The sequence below is a fragment of the Vombatus ursinus genome, unplaced genomic scaffold (genome assembly GCF_900497805.2).
Source record: "Vombatus ursinus unplaced genomic scaffold, bare-nosed wombat genome assembly UNPS02010219.1, whole genome shotgun sequence".
NCBI classification, from domain to species: Eukaryota; Metazoa; Chordata; class Mammalia; order Diprotodontia; family Vombatidae; genus Vombatus; species Vombatus ursinus.
The window spans coordinates 5,750,999-5,771,053 of NW_020949997.1; the positions used below are offsets into that span (position 1 = coordinate 5,750,999).

The 20,055-nt window shown below is 43.0% G+C and overlaps 1 protein-coding gene across 1 annotated transcript in view; it reads right to left on the reverse strand.

The window, feature by feature from the left end:
* Positions 1-687: 687 nt before the first annotated feature.
* The window catches only part of KCNIP3 (potassium voltage-gated channel interacting protein 3), a 57,003-nt gene continuing 37,635 nt past the window's right edge, over positions 688-20,055 (reverse strand). The window contains exons 2-8 of the mRNA XM_027853925.1: positions 14,642-14,766; positions 13,928-13,997; positions 13,269-13,339; positions 4,068-4,175; positions 3,256-3,360; positions 1,804-1,866; positions 688-866 (exon numbers count right to left, since the gene is read on the reverse strand). Of these exons, the coding sequence (XP_027709726.1) occupies positions 819-866; positions 1,804-1,866; positions 3,256-3,360; positions 4,068-4,175; positions 13,269-13,339; positions 13,928-13,997; positions 14,642-14,766 (590 nt within the window). The 3' untranslated portion in view covers positions 688-818. The remainder of the gene's footprint in view (positions 867-1,803; positions 1,867-3,255; positions 3,361-4,067; positions 4,176-13,268; positions 13,340-13,927; positions 13,998-14,641; positions 14,767-20,055) is intronic.

The window sequence follows — 20,055 nt, forward strand, 5'->3', positions numbered from 1 at the left end:
GGTTTGAATCCTGGCTCTGCTACTTACTAGCAGTTTGACCTTGGTCAAATCACTTCCCTTCTTTGGGACTTAGTTTCCTCACCTGTAAAATGAGGAGGGTTGATTTAAGTGGTCTCTAAAGGCTCCTAACAGCTCTATGATACTATCCTAATTAGAAAGAAGAGGAGAGAGCTCAACAGATAGCTGTGACCCATTGATGCAGGGTCGCCAATTTTGTCTCAAGAGCTGAAAGACTGGAAAAGGGGTGTGTGAACTTAATCCCACGGCCTCCAAGGGCTGCAGAGGAGCTGTTGGCCTCAGGAAAAGAGGTGACTGTGCTGTCTGTCCTCTGGGGGAATTCAAGCCCTTTTCCTGGTAAAACCCAGTTGTCCAACGGAATTGGGGAATACCTCCCTAATCAGGCAGAAGGTACTACGGATTCTTTTTGGAAATGTGCAGATTTCACCCAGTCCCTGAGACATAGGTCCTCCTTGGGGAAGTGGACTGAATAGATGACACTCTATTACCCACAAGATACCATCTCCTAGTCTTCCTAGTAGGAGAGAAAAGTTGGTACATGTGATACTCAACCCAGATCTTCTCTCTCTCTCTCTCTCTCTGTCCTTCTCTGTCCTTCTGTCTCTTTCTCTCCCTCTTCAAGCCTAGGGGAATCTTGTGTATGTGTGTAGCAAACTTTTAAACTTTTGTTGTTTTTTTTTTCCTTTTTTTTGTAAATTAGTAAAAAAAAAAAAGTTTCTTGTGATGGTGGCGCCTGTCAGTGTGGAGGTGGCCTTCTGAGGCAGAGGCTGGGGAGGGTGGCAGCTGAATCCTTCTCCCTTCTAGATCACATTCTCAAATAACTGCATGGAACTCATGATGTTTTCATCCTATTTGGAGTAAGAAAGAAAAAAAAAGGAGAAAAGGGGACATTGTGAGGAGCTATCCAGCATGACAGTAGAATTCATTGTAAACAGATTCTAGGAACAGTTACAGAAATGATAGTGATTAGGTAATTTAACATAAATTAACTTCATCATGCGAAAACATAGATTAAAAAGGAGTTTAGAGTTTACTGGGTCATGTGAGGAGAGGAGGGGCTGCCTGGCTGGAAAAGGTTCTGAGGCCAGTTGATATTGATTGGGAGAGAGGCTTCCGGTACCCTTTTCTCCAGAGATCTGTCCAATATCCCAAAGGTCACAGTCACAAATAAACCACTGCACCCAAAGGAACTGTGTCCAATTCTACATACAAACCTTTTCTTTGCCTGAGAGCATGAATGGAGGATTTGGAAAGCTCTATGATGCCAGGACTTTGGTGCAGAGGTAGGGGCAGGGGCAATAGCAATGGGCCAGGAAGAAATGCCAGGCTTGCGAGACTCTCTAAAAGATCCCAGGAACTGACTCCAAATAGGACGAACCCAAGTGAGGTGAGGGCCAGGAATGGACCCAGACCTAAATAATGCCTGTAAGTAGACTCTCTAGGCTGTTCTCACTTAGCCTGAGCTCTGAGAGTTTAGACTCTTACTGAAGTGAGTCCTAAGAGAATCACAGCAGTCCTAGGTCAAGTTCTTGCCTAAGAGTTGATTATTAATGTCTCTCGGAAGGAGAGGGGACAGGATAGAGCCTTTCTGAGGACCCAGACTGAGCAAGATGCTCTGCAACCTTCCCAAAGGAAAGATAGGGGTGGGGAAGATATGGAAGAAGAAAAGAGAAATCCCCCCAATATTCTTATTTCCCTGGATCCTCAGAAGGGGGAATTTCTAAGCAAGAGGAATCTAGCCTCTTGCTATGTCCCTGGCTAGGCTGAAGAGGGAAGGAAGCTCACCTTTTGACAAGTCTCTAGGAATTCTTCAATGGTTACCACTCCATCCTGATTCCTGTCCATTTTCTGAAACACATGCATATCCTTCTTTAGAAATCAGTCAAATCCAGGAGCAATCCCCTAATTATACCTTAAACTATGGGAAACTCACTTAGCCAAGTTCTTCCTTCCTTCCTTCCTTCCTTCCTTCCTTCCTTCCTTCATTCTTTCCTTCTCTCTCTCTCTCTCTCTCTCTCTCTCTCTCTCTCTCTCTCTCTCTTCCTCTCCCTCTCCATACAACATCACTAAGTTCCTCCAATATGAAGGCATTATGTTAGGCACTCATCTATCTGAAGAACATCCTCAGGCCTGAGTCCTTCCTGTTGTCACTGATTTAACATTTTTCAAGCAGGTACTGGAGACCATACCACTAATTTTAAAAAGATGCTGTCCTGTTGGCAACCTCTGGAGACCCTGGCTTTCCTGGGCCACTTTTCCCATCACCTACCTCCCATCCCAATGTAAAATATTCAATGATACTTCCCCCTCTCCACTTTTCTTTCTTCTGGCCTCTCTCCCTCTTACCTCCTGGCTTCACCACTGACCTTTCCTACAACTTCCAAATCTGCCTCCTCAGTCTCCCTCTCTCAGGACCAATTCTAGGTAATAAGAATAATGCCTCATATTTTGTATTTTACAAAGTGCTTTCATATTCCTTATTGGTCTTCACTTTCAAAGCAGTTATCTGAGGTAGTCAAGGCAGGTATTATTATCCCTATGTTACAGTTGAGAGATCCGAAACTCAGAGAGGTTAACAGACTTGCCTATGGTTCTACAGCAAGTCAGCAGCTTCACTAGAACAAGAACTCAGGTTTCCTTGAAATTGTGACTGATCTCCATCTCTAACCCGGATGGTTCCACTTACTTTTCACCACTCCTTGCTCTCATCTCAAGCAAAAGTCAGTTTTCAAATTCTTTCTTATTCTTAAAAATTTGTAAATTTGTTTAGATCTGGAATAGATGTTAGAAATCATCTGGTTCAAGTCTCATTCAGTTCATTTATGAGGGCCAAGAGAATCAAAATGATTTGTGTAAGGTTACACAGATATTTAATGGGGCTGGGGCTGGATCCTAGAGCTCCTGACTTCCAGGTTAGTGTTCTTTCCTCAACATCCCACTGCTTTTCGTGGAGTTGCTTCCAAAGTCTGAGGGCCATCTTTGGGAAAGAAAGGCAAAGGGGAATAGAAATGGAAGAGGACCAGCAGTCTCCGTGTCAACAGGTAACAGCTCCTTACAACATTTCACATGAGGGGTGGTTTCAGGCCATATCTGCTATCCCCTTGTCAGGACTTTGCCTCCTCAGGAATCCTCGCTAAGAAATCACACACTTGGCCCCATAACTGAGAGACTCTTACGCTCCTCTCCATGTTTTCTGATTTCTGGTCGCATCACATTTCCCAGGAGCTGGGATGTTACCTGGAAGAACCTTTCCACATGCTCCAATGGGGCTTCTTCCCTCAGGATGGGGTAGGTGTGACGACCCATCATGTCATAAATGGATTTCATGATGGCCAGCATCTCCTAGGATGAGGAACAAGGTAGTGGTGAGGTCTGGGGCATCCTGGGGACTCTCCTATATTGGGGAGGAGGGAACAGAAAGTCTAGAGAACTAAGAAGGGACCTTCATTTGGAGATTGTTTCAGTGCTTCTGGTAGTACTCCACATTTCCATACTTCCAGAATTCCACACTTTCTTTCTGCAACAGAAGGGACAATGGCAAGGGCCCTGTGGACTATCAGGAAAGTTACTTCTTTAAAGGAGCAGCTGCTAATGACCTATCAACAGCTTGGCTGACAGGCCAAATGTCACTGGGCTCACGCTCAAAGCCTTTCAGTTTGGGAAGACCCACCAGGTTTTATCCTCCTCTGGCACAGCCTTCAAAAACACTGAATCATCTCCATAATGTGGCATCAGAGTAGGGATTTATCCAGCTTCATCTGAATAAGGAATTAAAAACTAAAGCCAAGTAATTCACATCTCCTACTCTTTTACCCCACAGAAGAACCCAAACCAACCAGTGCTTCAGAATCAAACAAACTGAGACTCTAAAGCTGAGAATCTCCTTCATTAGTAGAACTGCACATTTAAACAAACCACCTGCCTCACCTTGACTCTGGGCCAATCACAGACCAGAATCCTTACACCTGCCCTCATTCTACCGACCAATGCAAATGTTTCTGATCCCTCTGTTCCCCACCTCCCATTCTTTACCACTTGTAAGCAGGTACCTCTTTTGTGATGTATCCATCCTTGTTAATATCATAGAGATTAAAGGCCCATTTCAACTTTTCGTGGACTGTTCCTCGAAGCAAAATTGAGAGACCCACCACAAAATCCTGTCCAAAAAAATGGAGAAAAAAAAGAGCATTGGGCTGAAGGCAGTTGGATTTTGTTAAGAGGGGATTACTGGCAAAAATATGAGATTAGGGAGTGGACCTGTGATTTCACTGGTACTATATAAGGAACTTTCAGATGAAGAAATTCTTTTTACCAATGTAGATTAGCATCTTCTCTGAAACTTCTTATCTTAGAGAGTTGCTTAGAATCGCAGGTTAGGTAACTTGCCCAGGGTCACACAGCCAGTATGTGTCCAGGGTAAGACTTGAACCCATATTTTCCATACTATCTATGGTAGTAATAAAAATATCATCAAAGCTCACTAATTTAGACTAATTTGGGGTGATTGATACCCTGATGTGAAAAGGCTAAATGATAGAATATTTGGGGGAAGTACAATTTTTATTATTTTCAGGTCCAAATTATAACTAGAACTAAGCTAACAATGGCTTGCTGAGTAGAGGTCTTACAGGACCTGCTTTAATGAACAGGGCTGTTTTATTGAGCAAGCATTTTATGATCTGAATCCTAACAAAAAAAAATGCCATAAAAAAAATTAGAAGAGAAGCAGATCATATACCTTTCAGAGCTTTGGGGGGAGGTGAATTCTAAGCCCAAAAGGGATAAAGGAAATTCTAAATCAAAAAGGGATAGAGCAAAAGATAAAATAGATAATTTTGATAATGTGAAATTGATCAGCTTCCGCACAAACAAAATCAATGCAACTAGGATAAGAATAGAAATAGTTAACTGGAAAAAAAAAATAAGCATCTGATATTGAAGATATAAAGACAACTAACTATATATGAGACCAAACGCCTTTCATCAATAAATAAGTGGTCAAAGGATCTGGACAAAGTTTTCAAAAGAAGAATTGGAAACAACAGCAGCATATGAAAGATTGCTCTAAATCAGGCCTGCCCAGGAAAAATCCTCTACATTTTCCGTGGGCCGCCCAAAATCCTTTGGTGGACTGCAGGTTGTGCAGGCTTGTGCTAAATCATAATATTAAATCATAATATTAAGAAAAATGCAAATCAAAACAACCCTAAGATTCACTTCATGTGTAGCAAACTGGCAAAGATAACAAAAGATAAGAATAGTAAGTAAGAATAGTAAATCCTAGAGAAAATATGTGTAAAGATGGGCACACTTAAAACATTGATGGCCTTGGCTTTTTCGATGCCTGATCAAGCTCGAAGAGCTCCACGGTGCCTGCGTCAGAAGCAGTATTACAGGAGAAGGAGTAGGGATATGCTACACCCTCATTTTCTGAATTGTCCTCTTGCTACCATTATTCAGCAACTTCTCTTCTTTTAGCCTCTCTCCATCCAACTTTATCACCTATCATCATTTACTCCAGGTCATTCCTTTCTCCAGGACTTCAGAACCTACTCACATTCTTCTTCTCTACTCCAACCTTTGCCCTTATACCTGGACACTTCAACATACATAGTGATGCTCCCTTGATACCCTGGCCTCCAACTTCTTCAACTTCCTCAACTGCCATGACCATCATTTTCATTTCATCTTAGTCACATGGGGATCTTTCTATTGATCCAGAATTCTGAAACTCCTCCATCCAGCCACAATCTCCTATCCTACCATCTCTCTGCCTTACCCCTCCTAAACCTATTCCTCATGCCCATTATCAATCCTTTCGCTCATCCCTGTTCTCCCACTCCATTACCCTTTCCCTGGCTTTACTTGCTCTCTCTTTAGTCTAGACTCTTATATTATCAATTATCCTTGAATCCCTTGCCACCTTATTCTATTGCCAGTGCTGTTTGGCCAAACTCTGATCCTGGGTTATCCTTACTGTCTGCCTTCTCTATTCCTATGCATTCAAATGCTGCAAAAAGCCTTCTTTTCATTGCATGGGGGGAGGGGTGCGGGGAGAGAAACATGCAATTGGGTTCACTACAAATTTAATTTATCCAATTTCAACTGGACCCTCTCTGCTGCACTAAAAGAATGTAAATATACCTGCCTCTAACTATTTCTAACTCATTTCCTCAGAACTCCTTCCCAGTGGCAAAATCTATCATTTTTATAGCCTGGTTTCTTAAAACTATGATACCACAATACAAAAAAAATCGCAGATTAAATAACATAAATGAAATTAAATGGGTTGCTTCAGGAAGTTAGAATATATATTCTATATATATGCAGAGAGAGAGAGAGGAGAAATAGAAGGAGGAGAGGGAGAAAGAGTCCTGTGATTACAAAAGGACGAAATCCCAATCAGAAGGTCCCTGTACCAATGCAGGTCATCACCTTCTCTGCAGTTTATCTATTCATGATCTTAAATTGTCTGAGGCAATGACAGGTTAGGTAATTGGCCCAGGATCATAAAGTCAGTATGTGTCAGAGGCAGGACTTTAACCCAGACCTTTTCAGGCCAGATTGCTTCTCTGATGTATCTATCCACTGCCTCTTAAAGGCAGTGTGATGTAGTGAATAGAGAGTCATGAAGACCCGGATTTGAGTTCCTCATCTGCCATATACTGTCTGTATGACTCTGGGTAAATCCTTCCCACTGCATATCACTGGCTGGGAGTTCAACACATTCTGTTGTTGTTCAGTCATTTTTCAATTGTGTCTGATTCTTTGTGACTCAATTTGGGGATTTCTTGGCAAAGATACTGGAGTAGTTTGCCAATTCCTTCCCCAGCTCATTTTACAGATAAAGAAACTAAGGTAAACAGGGTTAAGTAACTTGCCCAGGGTCATATAGTTAGTAAGTGTCTGAGGCTGGTTTTGAACTCAGGTCTTCCTGACTCCAGGCCCAGCACTCTATCCACTACACCACCTAGCTGCCTTTGACACATTCTAGGCACCTGTATAAGCCTACAAGTTGCAGAGAAGGTGTTGACCTACATTGTTAGTGGGGATTTCTGATTCCCAGGATAGTACAGGGCTCATTCCTCTACTTCACAAACATCACTCGATGGTAATGTGATAGTGCCTCCAGAACGCCTGGAGCTGGCTAGTAATATTAAAAAAAAATGTTTTTTGAAGCATTATCGACATTGTTATTATTAACACCACCACCAATCCAGAGGTTTTTCAAGTCAAACATGTTTGCTTTGCCTCTTTCCCATTAACTGCCCTTGAACCTCAGAAAGCTGAGTCTGAGGCAGTATCGATCCCGAGACTCTCAGCGAGGTTTTCCTCTTCGTGATGAGGTTTGAGCTTTCAGCTGCAGCTATTTTTAGAGGCCTGGAATCCACCAAACCAGGGGCCTCTTTGAAACAGACCTCCATGACTGGCCAGGGCGGGAGCCCCAAGCAGAGCAATTCTGTACTCTCTCCTAGGGGCAGGCTTCTATTTCCTGGCAGGACTCAGAACCTGGGCTTCATTCCACAGGTCCCCAAGTGAGATGACCCTTTGAATACAATGCTTGTGTGTTATGCTGAATCTAGGGCAGTCTTACTTGGATAGTGATGTGATCTGAAGGGCTCAGACCCACCCAAATATCAATTGGTGCCTAAAATTTCACCATGAACAATTCATTTCTTTGGTCATGCCTCTTTTAAAATGCAAATATAGATGAGGGGTGGGGGTGGAAGGGGAGTAATATGTTAGGTGCAGCAAAGTGGCACGGTGGATAGAGCTCTGGATTCAGTCCCAAGTTGAAATCCCCTCTCAGACATTTACTAGCTGTGGAACCCAGGATAAGTCATTTAACCTATGTTTGCCTACGTTTCCTCAACTATAAAATAGGGATAATAATAGCACCTACCTCCCAGGGTTTTTGCGAGTCTCAAATGAGACATTTGTAAAGCACTTAGCACAGTGCCTGGCACCTAGTAGGTGCTTAACAAATGCTTGTTTCCTTCTTTCCTTCCTTAGATCATGAAAAAAGTAGTCTGGAACCCCAACATAGTGGCCCCCTATGTCCAACAGACCACTGCCTACTACCCTACGCTATTGAGCTTTCCAACATACTCACATCTCCCAACTACACCCTGCCATCCCCTTGAACTATCATCTCCCATTCTCAGCCACACTTCTAGAAAAAAGCCATCTGCACTTGCTGGGGGAGTAGACAGAGTCAGGGCTAGAAGCAAAGCAATACAGTAGGTTTTTAGCACCAGCCCACCTCCACTAGGAAGAGACTGTACTGAAGCATATTGGTACCTTCTCTACAACTTACATCCTCAGAGTTGTCCAGGGCACTGCTGGAGGTGAATGACTTGCCCAGGTTCAGCTAGGCAGTATGTGTCCAAGATCAAGACTAAATCTAGGTCTTCCTGACTTTGAGGGGAGCTCTCTACCCACGAAGCCACATTGCCTCTTTTCAGGAAATGATTGGTGTAAAAAATAAAAGGCTTGTTTCTTTTCATCAACAAAGCTTTTTTTTTTTTTTTTAAGAATGCTGAAACTTTTATGCAGTAGCAAAGAAAAAGGATCAAAGCAGACACCTATCAATTGGAGAATGAATGAACAACCTGGTACATGATTATAATGAATGTTATTGTGTAATAAGAAATAACAAATATGAGAAATTCAGAGAAATGTAGGAAAATATGTTCAGTTTAATTGCTTTTCAGTTGTGTCTGATTCTAAATGACCCCATTTGGAGTTTTCTTAGCAAAGATACTGGAGTGGTTTGCCATTTCCTTCTCCAGCTCATTTTACAGGTGAGGAAATTCAGGCAAACAGGGTTAAGTGACTAGCCCAGAGTCCTACAGCTAGCAAATGTCTGAGACCGGATTTGAATTCTTCCTGACTCCAGACCCAGCGTTCTATCCACTGTGCCACCTAATTGCCCTATGGAAGACTTGTATGAACTGATAAATAAGCAGCAACAGAAAAATATACATAATGACTATAGTAACATGAACGAAAAGAGCAATAAAATGAAGCAAAGAACTGTTATTATAAAAGCCAATGCTGGCCCAGTAAAAAGAAGATTTGAAATTAGAGGACTTGAGCTAATTTCTGCTTTCTAGCTATGTGATCCTGGGCAAGACATTTAAACCGACCAGGTCTGTTTTCTCAAATTGAGAGGGTTAGACTCAGGAGTGTTCTAGTAAATGTTTAACAACCAGTTCTCCAAAAATGTATGTACAACACACTTTTAAGTTTAATCTTCACTATTAGCCTTTTCTCTACCATTTTCTTAAGTCTAGATAATCAATAAAAACAATAAATTAAGCCTTGATTTGTGGCATTTGAGGATTTCCAAGGCGTAAATGCTCACACTGAAAATTTAATAACCTGTTCCAGTGAGCAGGTTTTGGCCGGCTCTAGCATGCCCCTGGTTAGGGCTAGATGACTTCTGATGTCCCGTTCAGCTCTAAATATATCGTCCTTTGATTCCTGAAAGGCGGGAGATCAGAGATGTGGAATTTTGGAAACTCTAACATCATTTTTGCTTAGCGGTTTTCTCACAAGGGGCCAGTAGGAAAGGGAGTATCTGTAAATGATGATGATGTAAAAACAAAAGGCATCCATAAAAATGTAAAAAAAGAAAGAAAGAATTCTTTCTGTGGTGTTACTTCTCCTGTACACTTCCTCTGGGTGAAGGCCAATGAAAACAAGTTAGAGTGAGCTGGCGAACTTAAAAATTTATCAACAAGGCTTAAAAGACAGCATTTCTAATGAGCTGAGGACCGCATTCCATTTGTTATCACAAGCTTCTAGGTCACAAGGTATGGGAATGAGCCCACAGCATGTACAGCTTGTAAGTTCTTTCTTAGGGACACGGCTTCCTGTTCATCTCCGAACCTCCAGAGCAGATGCAAGGACCTGGGGTTTGTGTGCCTTAGGGAGATGACTGGTCAGACAAAGGCCAAAACAACACAGCCATAACAGCAGACGGCCCAATTCCTCTTTCCACTCCCCAAGATAGGGAGGGAGATGGAAGAGTGAAGAGGGCTGGCTGGTGGTTGAGGGATTTAAGTTAGACCAAAGGAAAACTGTCTTCCCAGTGAGAATCTTATTCCTCCTGTTTCCTGTGGGACTTCAGTCGTATAACAACGTTTTTGGGCCTCAGTTTCCCATGCTATAATACGAAGAGGTTTGCCTAGACTAGGAGTGGGGAACTCATGGCCTCGACACCACATGCGGCCCTCTAGGTGCTCGGGTGTGGCCGTTTGACTGAATCCAAACTTCACAGAACAAATCCCCTTAATAAAAGGATTTGTTCTGTAAAACTCGGACTCAGTCAAAAGGTTGCACCAAAGGACCTAGAAGGCCACATGTGGCCTAGAGGCCACAGGTTCCCCATCCCTGGCCTAGACCATCTATCTCTATAACCTTGTCCGCTTCTAAATCTATGCTCCTATAATGAGTAGAGGGTGGCTAGTTACTAGAATAAGGAGATGTGATACCCTTTGGAGATTTCAAAAGATAGAGAGGATAAGGACTGTGATGTTACTGGTATAGGGAATTCCCAATGAAGGGTAGCTAGGTGGTACAGTGGATAGAGTGCTGGGTCTGGGTCAAGAAGACCTGAGTTCAAATCCTGCCTCAGACACTTACTAGCTGTGTGACCCTGCTGGGCAAGTCACTTAACCCTGTTTGCCTCAGTTTCCTCATCTGTAAAATGAGCTAGAGAAGAAAATGGTGAACCATTGTAGTATCTTTGCCAAGAAAACCCCAAATGGGGTCATGAAGAATCAGACATGACTGAAACAACTGAACAACAACAAAAATGAAGAAACTTCATCTGCCAAAGCAGGTCAGCACATTCTATGAAAATTAAAAAGAGTTGCCTTGGGCACTGAGGTTAAGTGACTTACCCAGGGGTCACACAATCAGTTCGTGTCAGAGACAGGATTTGAACCCAGGTCCTTCTGGCTCTGAGGCCGGCTCTCTATACACTAAATCGAAGCTCAACAAATTACAGCCTGAGGGCTAAATCCAGTGCATGCGGTCTGTTTTTGTAGGACCTTCCCACTAAGAATGGGTTTTTACACTGTTTTACATTTGTGAACAAAGCTTTATTTAAAAATATAAAAAAATTCTTAACTTGGGATATAAAAAAACAAGAGAGGGAGGGGGTGGTGTAGATTTGGCTCCACTAGTCAAAGTTTGCTGACCCCTGCACTAAATCACAGAGTCAGAGAGAAAGAGACAAAGAGAGAGAGAAAGACAAACAGAGAAACACAGACAGACGGAGGCAGAGAAACAGACTATAGCTATCTATAGATAGATAATTATACTTTTAAATAGATTAGATATGACGCTACTCAGAGGCAGGCAGATGAATAAATCAGTGTAATCAACCAATGTATATTGTGTGAAATATTTAGACTCTCTGTCTCGGGCTGCTCTGCCTGCCCAGCCCCAGCTCAGGGAGCAAGGATGAAGAAGGGAGCTTTCGGAAGAAAGGAGGTACAAGGAGATGGATGAACAGGAGGCTTTAGGGTTTGTTTGTTTTTTGTTTTTTTTTTTGTTTTTTAGTTTATTATTTTAAGCAGTGAAAACAAAATTTGGGCCTTTGGTTTTAAATTTTTTGTAGATGAAGAAGAATTTGCTTCAGACCAGTATAGATCTGGGCACTGACAGTTGGGAGACACTGGCTTAGGTGACTTCTCAGCCCTAGGACGGTCTGACTCAGTAGATCCATTGTGATCACTGTGGCTGGGCTGCCCCTCTCTCCACTAAGATATAGTAAGTGTCCAGTATACCAGAGGCTGACAAGTTTCTTGACCTTCCAGTCTCTGGAAAATCAAAAGGTTTTTTTTTTTTTCCACTAAATCCTTGGTTTCTTTGGTACAGGGAACTCTGAGAAATTTCCTTCACTATGCAAAATCAGAACCTTCTCTGTAATTTATCATCTTAGCAAGTTGCAGGTGGAGCTAAGAGGTTCAGAGAATTACTCAAGGTCAAACAGTGGGACTCAAGTCATGGAGAATAAATTCTTTAAATGAAAATCTTAATATAATCAGATAAAAAAATGTGTGCCTTTTGAGGTGCAAAAAGATATGGTAAGGACTTGGGCCTGACTCTGAGGCCAGCTCTATCTGAGCTGCCTTAGATTGGCCAAGGTGACCAATAATATGTTAATATACAGTTATCTCTTCCACATCACTGGGGTTAGGGGTGCAGAGCCCCCATGATCTGAAAAATCCTTGTAAAATGTTTTGGCCCTCCATACCAGAGAAGAAGTCTGAATTATTATAGTATTACAAGATAAAATAAGTTGATATTATACAATACTATTCATATATTTTATACATTCCCGAATTTCTAAACATTTTCTGTGTTGTCTGCTGGCCTTCACACCTCATCTGCGGCTTTCACAAAACTCCCCCAAAAATTCCTATTTAATTTCTTACGCCGACCCACAATATATCAAAACTGTAATGGGGAAAGTCAAGATAGGGAAGGGATAATTGTAGTGCTCTAAGGTTTGCAAAACACATTCTTCACAAAAAACCTTGTGAGGTAGTTATTAGGAGGGGAAGAGGGAAGGGAACAAGCATTTATTAAGCACCTACTATGTTCCAGACACTGTGCTATGCACTTTACAAACATCTCATTTGATTCTTGCAACAACCTTGGGAGGTGAATGCTGTTATTATCTCCATTTTGCAGTTGAGGAAACTGAGGCAGACAAAGATTTTAGTGACTTGCCCAGGATCACACAGCTAATAAATATCTGAGGCTGGATTTGAATTTAGGTCTTCCTGACTCCAGGCCTGGCACTCTATTTACTAAGTCACCTAGTTATTTAGTGGTACAAGCTATTTCTAATCCATTTTACAGATGAGGATACTGAGGCTCCTCTGTGAGCTTAAGTCCATGGGCCAGAAGACTGTAAGTTCCTCGAGGGCAGAGGCTATTTCACTTTTGTCCTTAGTATAGTGCCTGGCCACCAAGTATCCAAGATGACATTCCTAACTCTAAGACTGAGCTATCTACTATCCAACATGCTGCTTGGAAGTGACCAACTATTACTGGGGATGGTATCTTAGTCAGTGGGCCTCCAAGGAATGTCTCTTGAGGGGAGAGGCAACATAGAATTAGCTGCCTTCTTTCACAAGAGAGAAGAAGGAAGTCTAGGGGGGAGGAGCAGGACCAGAAATCCCTCTAGAGCGGCTGCCAGGGCAGGAAAGCAGGAACAAGGGACCTACCTCAAAGTGAATGGCCCCATTCCCATCTGCATCAAAGGCATTGAAGAGGAAATGTGCATATGTGGTAGCATCTGCAGGGACAGACAGAGGGAGAGGGCTGGTGTTGAGTGCCAGGGACCTACTGAGAGGCCTCCCACCCCCATGCCTTGCTCCCACCAGGAATAGTCCGTGTAGGGCACGCCCAGGGGAAGGGATGCTTCACAGCCTGGAGCACGATGCATGATGGCAGAAAGAATTTAGATCCCTCTGGAGAGAGGGTAGCAAGACTCTGGTCTCAGGCATGGTCTTCCGTGGTACCAGGGTGCTTCAAAACTGACAGTTACAACATTTCTATCACCTCCATGGATGCCTAAATTGGGAGAGCTGCCCATGGAGGGGGTAGCTATTAGATGGCACCAGTGACAAATGTGCCAACAGGTCAGCACTGGCCCCAGAATGTGCCCTGGGTCCTCAGTCAGCCCTTGCTGCAGATGTCAAGGGTAGGTCAGGATGAAGGGGTGGACTTGCCCAGCTTCCTTGCTGCTAACCTGGGAGACAACATGAAACTGAAGGATGAATGTCCCTTTAGCACTAGGGGAATGGAAATAGGGGCAGGGGCTAACGATGTCAATCTTCCTTCTTGACTGGGGAAATGACAGGTTCACAAGTGGAAAACTTACCTCCCTGGGGGAAGAACTGGGAATAGATGAGCTTGAAGGTCTCTTCGTCTACCAAGCCAGTGGGACATTCCTGCAGCAGAGAGTCACCCTTCTTAGCAACAAGGTCCACAGCCCCCACTCCCCAAACCCCAGGAAAGTGAGTGGCAATTCTCCAGCCTTTGTTGTCCCGGACCGCTCTATCATGCCTCACCCTTTTATATGGTGTCTCATCATATACCACCTTCTTTCCTCCCTTTTCTTTCTCTCTTTCTGTAATAACCTCTTGACCCTCCATGAAACTCATCTCATTCAGCTCTGAGGAAAGGACTGTGGGGCAGGGGGAGAAATGGTGGTGCCATGGTTGGTCTCCCCTCCCCAGATTTCTTTGTCCTCCCAATCCCTCCCTAGTTCTACAGCTAAGAAAAGACTTGGGCAACGAGAAGGGGAGATGACCCCCCACACACCATCTAACCCAATGCAACAGTGTTAGAAGTGAGGGGGGACGTGATTCTGTTGCAGCCAATGGCAACAAAAACTCTAAAGCTGGTTACAGGACATGCTAAATTCAACTCTGACTTCATGCATCCTGAGTTCTTCATCGCCACTTTCTTGTCTCAACTCAGAGGTTACTGTAGAGGGAGTCATCCTCAGATCCATATCCCACCCCTGGAGCTCTAGAGATACAGACTATGATGGGCTATCTTCCTTCCCCACTACAACCCAGGAGATACTCACATTCTTGAATCCTCTATACAAAGACTGCAGCTCCTTCTTGGTAAACTTGGTCTGAGCCTGGAGTTGGTCTAACCCCTCAGGCTGGTGGCGAACAGCAGAGAGCTCCAGTTCACTGTCACTACTATCTGGAAGAAGAGAAACAGGCACACAGCTTAGTGAGTGGTGGTGCAGTGTGGGGAAAAGAACAATGGACTTGAGAGTTGGAGGATCCGAGTTCAAATCCTGCCTTTCCCATTTCTGAGCTGTGTGATCTCGGGCAGGCCACAACTTCTATCACTCTTTGTTTCCTTATCTGTAAAATGAGTGGGTTAGATTAGAGGCTCTTAATCTAGGGTCCATAGACCCATGGATACATTTTCAGGGGCCCATGGACTTGGATGGGAAAAAAATATTCTAACCTACAGGTGGGGAACCTATGGCCCCAAGGCCACGTGTGGCCCTCTTGGTCCTCAAGTGCAGCCCTTTGACTGAATCCAAACTGAAGTTTGAAGTGACACTTGAGGACCTAAAGGGCCACATGTGGCCTCGAGGCCACAGGTTCCACACCCCTGCTCTAACCTCTAACTGAAATTTGGTATTTCCTTCTGTTATGAATAGTGGTTAACAAAATACTGTTCTGAGCATGGATCCACAGGCTTCACCAGACTGCCACGGGGGTCCGTGACACAAGAAAGGATAAGAATCACCAGACCAGATGATCTCGGAGGTCATTCTAGCACTGTGATTCTATGAGAGGCCAGGTTCCCCTCGGGAAGTGAAAATATAGAACCGAGAGAAAGAGGGAAGGACATAAGAGTCCCACCCACCCATTCCAAGTCTGTTTATGGGAAACAAGGGTCTAGGACTGAAGCAAGGGGAGAGGCCTTTGATCATGCAATCACCCACAAGTGTTCCATTTCCATGTTCAGGAGCCTCAAAATTTTGCTATCTGATCACCTTTTATCATTCCATGTCCCCATGTGGTTTACTACTCCTAACCCTATCCTTCATTTTCCCAATAATCCTCACTCCCTGTACTTTCTAAAGTGATCACTTCTACTCTAGTGATACCTTCCTTCCTTCCAAATCTTGTCCCCCTTGACCCCTTCAATTTTACACAGCTGTCTATTCTCAAATGCTTTTCTCTCTTGTCCTGTTGTCTTAACACAACTCACACCTTGCCAAACCCCACACCTGGATTACTCCCACCATCCACCATTTCTTTTGCTCCTATTTAGGAACTGCTGAAGGGGGCTGGAAGAAGTCACACAACCATGCTTACTGGGTTCACTACAAATTTATGTTTATATAATCTCACCTAGGATTTCACTGAAGCTTATTCATATTTCTCCTTAATTGATGCTCTATCCCACTCACCACAGGGGCTCTTACAAATCTATTTTCTTCTTAAATGTACCATAGCATCCCCTTCCTCCATTATCTGGACTGTGGACCTTATCTCATACTTTACAAAAAAAAAACTGAAGTCATTCACCTCAAGCTCCTTTTCTCCTCTTCCTCCTCATCTCAATTCCCCCTTACATCATCCCATTACTTTCTCCTCTCCTTTACACCTTTATCTAATGATAGAGATAGCCCCTCACTTTTCCAAGGCCAGTCCTTCTATATGTATGCCCTCAATCCCATCACCTCCTGTCTTCTCTGACAAGTTGCCCCCACTATCATCCTCCCTCTCCCTCTAATGTTCAATTTCTCCCTATCTAATGGTTTTCCCTGCTTCTTAAAAATATGTACAATGTTTTCCCTCATCCTTAAAAACCTTCACTTGAGCCTATCACTTCCGCAAGTTATTGTTCCAAATCTCTCCCCCCCTTCACTAAACTCCTAGAAAAACATATCTATACTTCATTTCCTCTCTTCTCACTCTCTTCCAAGCCCTCTGCAATTTGCGTTCTGACTTCATCATTCAACGGAAATTGCTGTCTCCAAAGTTACCATTTATCTCTTAATTGCCAAATCTAATGGCCTTTTCTCAATCTTCATCCTTCTTGATCTCTTTGAAGCATTTGACATTGTTGAACACCTTTTTTTCCTTAATCCATAAACTCTCTGTCAGGAAGTGGGTAGCAGCATGAGTCCTCTGGAATTATGGTTAGTCATTGAATTAATCAGAATTCTGAAGTATTTCAAAATCGTTGGTCTTTACAATGTTGTTATTGTATAAATTGTTTGCCTGATTCTATTCATTGCACTCTGCATCAGTTCATACAAGTCTTCCCAGGTTTCACTGAAACCATCCCTTTCATCATTTCTTATAGCACAATAGCATTTTATTACATTCATATACCATAATTTGTTCAGTCATTCCCCAATTGATGGGCACTCCCTAGAGTTTCTAGTTCTTTGACACTACATATAAATTGAACAAAACATACAAAAATGCATATACAAATAAATACAAATAAATATTGAACATGAGGGTCCTTTTCCTCTTTCTTTAGTCTCTTTGAGATCTAGGCCTAGTAGTAGTATAGGTAGGTCAAAGAGTATACATAGCTCAGTCAATTTGGGGGCACAGTTCCAAATTGCTTTCCAAAACGGTTCAACAAATTCATAGTTTCACCAATTAATGTAGCTGTTTTCCCATACCCGGCAGGAACTGGGTTTTAGCTTTTCTTTCTATCTCCAAGTACTTAACATGGCAAATAGTAAGTTCTTAATATATGCATGTTGATTGCTGATGGATTATCTTGTTGAAACAACCAGATGGCAGTATGAGTGGTCTGTAAGGGTTGGGATGAAGGGAGGGATGAGGGAGGAAACAGAGGAAAGAGAACACAGGTACCAGAGAGGGCAGCAACATTGCCATAGTGAGCAATACAACAAAGGAAAGAGAAGACAGGTACTGCTCTCTGAATGACCTCTAGGACACAGAGGTCAGACTGCCCTTCAGGAGGAGATGGGCCAGCACAGTTGGAATACTTAGAAACATGACTTTGTCTCTCTGAAGAATAGCCGAGACCCTAAATCAGCAACAATGCTGTGATCAACAAACAAAACAGATGGATCAATCAATCACCAAATATTTGTTGAGCTCCTCCCTGGGTAAGGGCAAATATTTACTGAGAATGGAACAAAGTGTTCACACAGTGATGCTAATGAGAGTGCAGAGTAATCCCTTTCCTTAAAGAACTTAGAAAGGACAAGATTAGGAGTGGGGAAGCTGCAGCCTCAAGGCTCTAGACTGATACTCGACTTAACAAATAACTTCTGAATGTCATACACCTATCTGCATCCCAGCACATTCTAAGCATGTGAAAGTATTACAGAGGGACAGACACCAAGAGCTGCCAGTGTGAATGAAACCAAGGTGGTGCAGTCAGGAAAGCCAGCCAAAGTAAGGTGAGATTTCAAATGACAAGGATAGAATTGATCTAGCAGAGAAGGAATCAGAGACGGATCCATTCTTAAGAAACAGTTCACAAGAAGGTTGAGCAGCTAAAAAAAGAGAACTGCTCTTGCATCGGGCAGAGAGAGGGGCCACGGCTGGGCAGCTGAACCTGACATGAGATGCTTAAGGGACTCTAGTCCCTCCAGTAGGTTATTGTTGTTGTTGTTCACTTGTTTCAGTTGCGTCTGACTCTTCATGACCCCATTTGGGGTTTTCTTGGCAAAGATACTAGTGGTTTGCCATTTCCTTCTCCAGCTCATTTTTTTTTTGTTATTGTTCAATCATTTCATGACCTCATTTGAGGTTTTCTTTTGGCAATGAGTTTGCCATTTCCTTTTCCAGATCATTTTACAGGTGAGGAAACTGAGGTAAACAGGATTAAGTGACTTGCTCAGGGTCACGCAGCTAGTGTCTGAGACCATATCTGAGCTTAGGTCTTCCTGACTTCAGGCTTGGCACTCTATCCACTGTACTACGTATCTGCCCCAGTAGGTTATAGATGAGGTCTGAAAGTCCTATCCTGGTGACTATGACTATGTGAATGGAAAGGGTATTCACCATCCTCCCCTATCTCTTTTGTGAAGGTGAGTCACCCATAATTTTAATTCTTCAGAAATTATATATAGTGTTCCAAGATCACAACCACATAGAATATTTCCAGTGGTGACCTAGGTGCAAGAAATAGCCAATCAGGTATTTTCTTGGGAAATCATGAGACTGGGAAAAGGAGGTGGGACAGTTCTGTGGATAAGAGGAATAGCCTGAGAAGAAATGATAAGAGTATATGATTAAGGGATGGGATGAAGAGGCTTTATGAAATACTGTTCCCAAGAGAATGTAAGCTCTTGAGGGCAGGAATTATTTTACTTCTGTCTTTCTATCTCCAGAGCCTAGCACAGTACCTGACAATAAAATGCCTACTGATAATGTTGAGTCATTTCAGACTCTTTGTGACCCCATTTGGGATTTTCTTGGCAAAGATACTGGAATGGTTTGCCATTTCCTTCTCTAACTAATTTTACAGATGAGGAAACTGAGATAAATAGGGTTAAGTGACTTGCCCAGGGTCATACAGCTAGTAAATGTCTGAGGCAGGATTTGAACTCATGAAGATAAGTCTTCCTGATTCCAAGCCTGATGCTTTACCTACTATGCCACCTAGCTGCCTAGCCTGCTGGAGATTTACAGCATCTACATTGTTATTCCTCAGAGAGACAAAATCATGATTCTAAACCCTCTAACTTTTCTGGCCCATCTCCTCCTGAAGGGCAATCTGACCCCCGTGTCCTAGAGGCTATTTAGAGAGTAGCACCATCTCTTTCTTTGTTCTATCACTCACTGTGGCACTACTGCTTCTCTCCAGTACTTGTGTCCTGTTTCCTTCATTTCCCTACCCCAGTGAATACACACATCAGTGATATCAATGAATATTAAAGTAGAAGGGCCTTGATATGTTGCCGAGCTAATCACCTAGTCCCTAATACAAAAGATCCAGCTTCCATTCTAATTAGTAGTACTCTGAAGAGTAGAACATACTTACAAAGACCTTGCCGGGTTCAGGGACATGCTGGTGTGGCAGGAGACCTTAGAGTCAAGAGACCTGGGTTCAAATCATAGCTTTCCTACTTCCTACGTGTGTGATTATGGCCAAGTCACTTCACCTCAGCTTCAGTTTCAACATCTGTGAAAGTGGAATAAAGCTATTTGCAACCCCAAGGGGTCACTATAAGCAAAGTGCTTTGCAAACCTTAAAGCATTATTTGGATGTGTTATTGTTATTATTCTCAGCTTTTCAACTATGGGGCTGGGATTGTTTCTTGTGGCTATAGCCTCAGGTCCATAACCCTCCCTGTGAATGCCAGGACCTAACACAAAACCCTACCACATACATCACACACATTTCTCTCTCTCTTTCTCCCCTTTCTCTCTGTTCATTCTTTCTCTTCTCCCTCTTTTTCTTTCTCCTCTCTCTGTCTCTCTCTTCCCTGCTTCTCTCTGTTCATCTTTTCTCTTCTCCCCCTCT